We start from the raw sequence: 3,272 nt of genomic DNA, 5'->3' as shown, positions 1-3,272 counted from the left end.
AAAAAAAACCCTTTTTTCAGAATCTTATTCATAACGTTATTGGATGTGCATTCCACATATGTAAAGTTCCTTTTATCTAAACTGTAGGTTAAATTGTTACCAATTCAACTTAAATTTTCGCTAGATCATCTGCGTTGCTTGTGATTAAATCTTTCCACAAAACGGTGATGAAATATTTTTGGAGATCGTTTATTTTCATGTAATTGTTCATTCGCCAAGTATTTGTGATCACATACGTACAATATATTAGCTCATGTACTACAAAAGTGAATTGTTCCCATAGTCACTACAAATCTTAAATCATTTTGCCTGAAAACAAGTGAGCATAAAGGAATTTGCAAGTAGAATATACATTATTACTTACTATACGGTGTCTTGAAAGTAAATTTCCAAGTGAATGATTCATGTATAAATCAACATTTTCTGTTAGCTCTCATCAATTTTGGTACCATATATATATATGCGCGTGTGATTAAAAGAAGAAAAGTTCTGTTCATATTGACAACCACGAAATAAAGAATATGAACTCTTGAATTGAAATTTTCCTTCATCGCATCTCCTTGATTCCACTAATAGTATAAGAAAGTATCTCAGGGAACTAGCCTATCAAAATCTGGTAGAAACCAATCATAATTTCTATTGCTATGGATTACAAAACTTAATTATTCTGAAATTTAAGAATAACAGAACATTAGTATTGAAATTCAATAGTTTATTAATTTTAATGTTCCAGCACAGGCTCAATTCAAGCCTGTAAGTTACAAAAGAGTTCAAATCCACTGCTTGCACGCAACAAATTTATCAACGGTTGAACTTGCAACCCTTTCGTTTCAACTAATTAAAGATATATGAGATCATAGATACATGCGTTGAAATTTCTGTATGGGCACCTGATACACTTGAAAGTGGACAGTGAATGACCCTTTCGTCTATTCAATCATTTTTCCTTAAGTTTTTTTGTGTTTTTTTTTTTCCTGATCCAATCAAGTGGGCTAACTGGACCTAGGAAGTTCTGCAGAGCCTAAGAATTGCATATTAAGAGATAAATAGTAGAGAGCTAACCCTAGAGGAATATAAAAGGACAGAAAAATCTGTGATTTTTTAATATATATGAAGCTCTCTCTTGCAGTTTCAAAGAATATATCCCATGAGTTATATGCTTACTATATGAAGCTAAGACAAGAAACACACAACACTTGATTTCATTAAAAAAAAAAAATTAACTAGTTAACAATCATTGAAAAAACACTTCACAAGAAAATCTCATGATGAAAAGATACAACTTTTATGTTACACTCCAAACAGATAGACAAGCCATACATAGTATTCTTCAAATCTTTGTCCAGTACTTGACACATCAAGGGTGAGAAAGATGAATATTCATGCTAGCACATACCGTCAATGTTGTAGGCCTCATGATCCCATGTTTTGTACAAAGGATATTGAAAGTCTGTGAATTGATTCTGCAACCAATTATATATATATATATATGTATATATATGTATATATATATATGGTCAGAAATCTGAATAACAGGTGTATCAACTAATTTCAATAGAGTAATTAAGCAAAATCAAACCTAACATCTTGGAAAATAAAGAAATTTCCCTTTTGGAGCTTACCTCTTGAGGAATTCCATTTTTGTGTGGATGATTGGGAAGAGAGGGACTCCACTTGCCCATATTCACCAAGGTTTCATCAATCATCCCCTCACGAGTATCTAATTGCTCTTGCTCTTGCTCTTGATAGAACGGCACTTCAGCTTCAGCCAGTTGGACTTCTAAGGAAGGATTGATATTGTGAGTACCAGATTCTTGATCACCTGTTTCGAATGGACTCCAACAACCTGCAAATTGATTGAATTCATCGTTCACTGCTTCTAATTCACAAAGCTTCGATTCATCGAGGCTTCGACTTCGACTCCGCAACTTTTCTTTCGTTCTCTCCCTTGCCCTCTCCCTTGCCCTCTCCCTTGATTCCTTTGCAAAAGGGTTTAATGGAGCTTTACGTGATGATGAAGCTCTACTAGTCCTTCTCTCTTTCTTGACACATAGTGAGGATTTACCCTTAGAAACACTGCTCACTTTAAGGGTAGAGTCAATATGGATTTCGGACAGCACTTCACACTCAGAAGTAGAAGATGCACTCTTGGTGCCAACACTGCAGCTATAATTCATAACGGGGAAGCCACTAGATAGTTTCTTGATTTCAGTTCTTGCCTGTGTGAGTAACCATTCTACAGTCTTGCTTGCTTTATCAAAGCGTAGCTTGTCTTGCAGATCAAAGAACTCTCTGGCAACCTTTAGCGACAATCTCATCCTCCGATCTCTTGGTCCTTGAGCCGTGTTAATCTTGCTGTGTCGATCTTTCTTAGAAGATCTCTTTCCTGGGATCTGATCAGTGCTGCTGTTGGATTGCTTGTTGCAGATTTCCGTTATCTCAATAACGTCATTTTTGTTGTAATCCACCATGTTATTAACAACAGTACTCTGAGAGGGAGTAGTACTGGTAGCTGCAGTTCTCAAGGGTTGCTGGTGAAGTAAAAGGTCATAGTTTTGCTGGAGAAAAATAGAATGGTCTTCTAATTCTAGCTGATCATAAGCAAAAAAAGGAGAGGGCAAGTGGCAAAAAGATAAAGGAGGAGGCACATATTGTTTGGAATTGGAAATGATATCACTGAAAAAGGGCATGTTATAAGCTTGTTGGTCATTATAGGACATGGGGTCATTGCCATTGTTGCTTAATGGAAACATTTGAGCTTTGTAATTGCACCAAAAAACACCTATCCGCCGTAGAGCTACCCGGTGGACTAGTAGCTTGAGAATGACATGTGCACCAATGTACTCTTGCCTAAACTGCCTCCTGTGGAAAGAGTTCTCCACTTCTCTAGTTCAAGTCCATCCTTTTCAAATTCACTTTATCTGCAAACAATGGAAATTATAAGTGAGAAAGACAGCAATTTGTTACTGTTTCCTTATCTCTTTTTCCCTTTCCCCCTCTCTCAGTGAGCACCTAGCTAGCTAGCTTGAGAAAGACAGCTGTTGCCACTGTTTAATCGTGTGTGTATGCTTGTTTTATAACAATTATGTTTGGTGAGTTTAGGATAGAGAAAGACAGGGGAAATCCATTTACCTTCCGACTAAGCGTGAGAAAGACATCACAGCACAAGTACTACATGTCCATGAGGGTGGGGGGGATGTAAGAATGGGAGATAGGGGGAGGGGGAGGGGGGTGGGGATCTAGGTGGGGATTTGAATGATGATCGTGGGAGT

The 3,272-nt window shown here is 37.1% G+C and overlaps 1 protein-coding gene across 1 annotated transcript; it reads right to left on the bottom strand.

Annotated features, from left to right (window-relative positions):
• Positions 1-1,092: 1,092 nt before the first annotated feature.
• On the bottom strand, positions 1,093-2,911 carry LOC133675189 (transcription factor TCP12-like). The gene is made up of 2 exons (XM_062096479.1): positions 1,623-2,911; positions 1,093-1,463 (listed from the first exon to the last, which is right to left on the bottom strand). Exons 1-2 carry the CDS (start codon positions 2,751-2,753, stop codon positions 1,386-1,388), a joined length of 1,209 nt encoding a protein of 402 aa, XP_061952463.1. The 5' UTR covers positions 2,754-2,911; the 3' UTR covers positions 1,093-1,385.
• Positions 2,912-3,272: the final 361 nt, after the last annotated feature.

The sequence above is a fragment of the Populus nigra genome, chromosome 16 (genome assembly GCF_951802175.1).
Source record: "Populus nigra chromosome 16, ddPopNigr1.1, whole genome shotgun sequence".
Classification (NCBI taxonomy): domain Eukaryota; kingdom Viridiplantae; phylum Streptophyta; class Magnoliopsida; order Malpighiales; family Salicaceae; genus Populus; species Populus nigra.
This window is presented reverse-complemented; position numbering and strand designations above follow the sequence as displayed.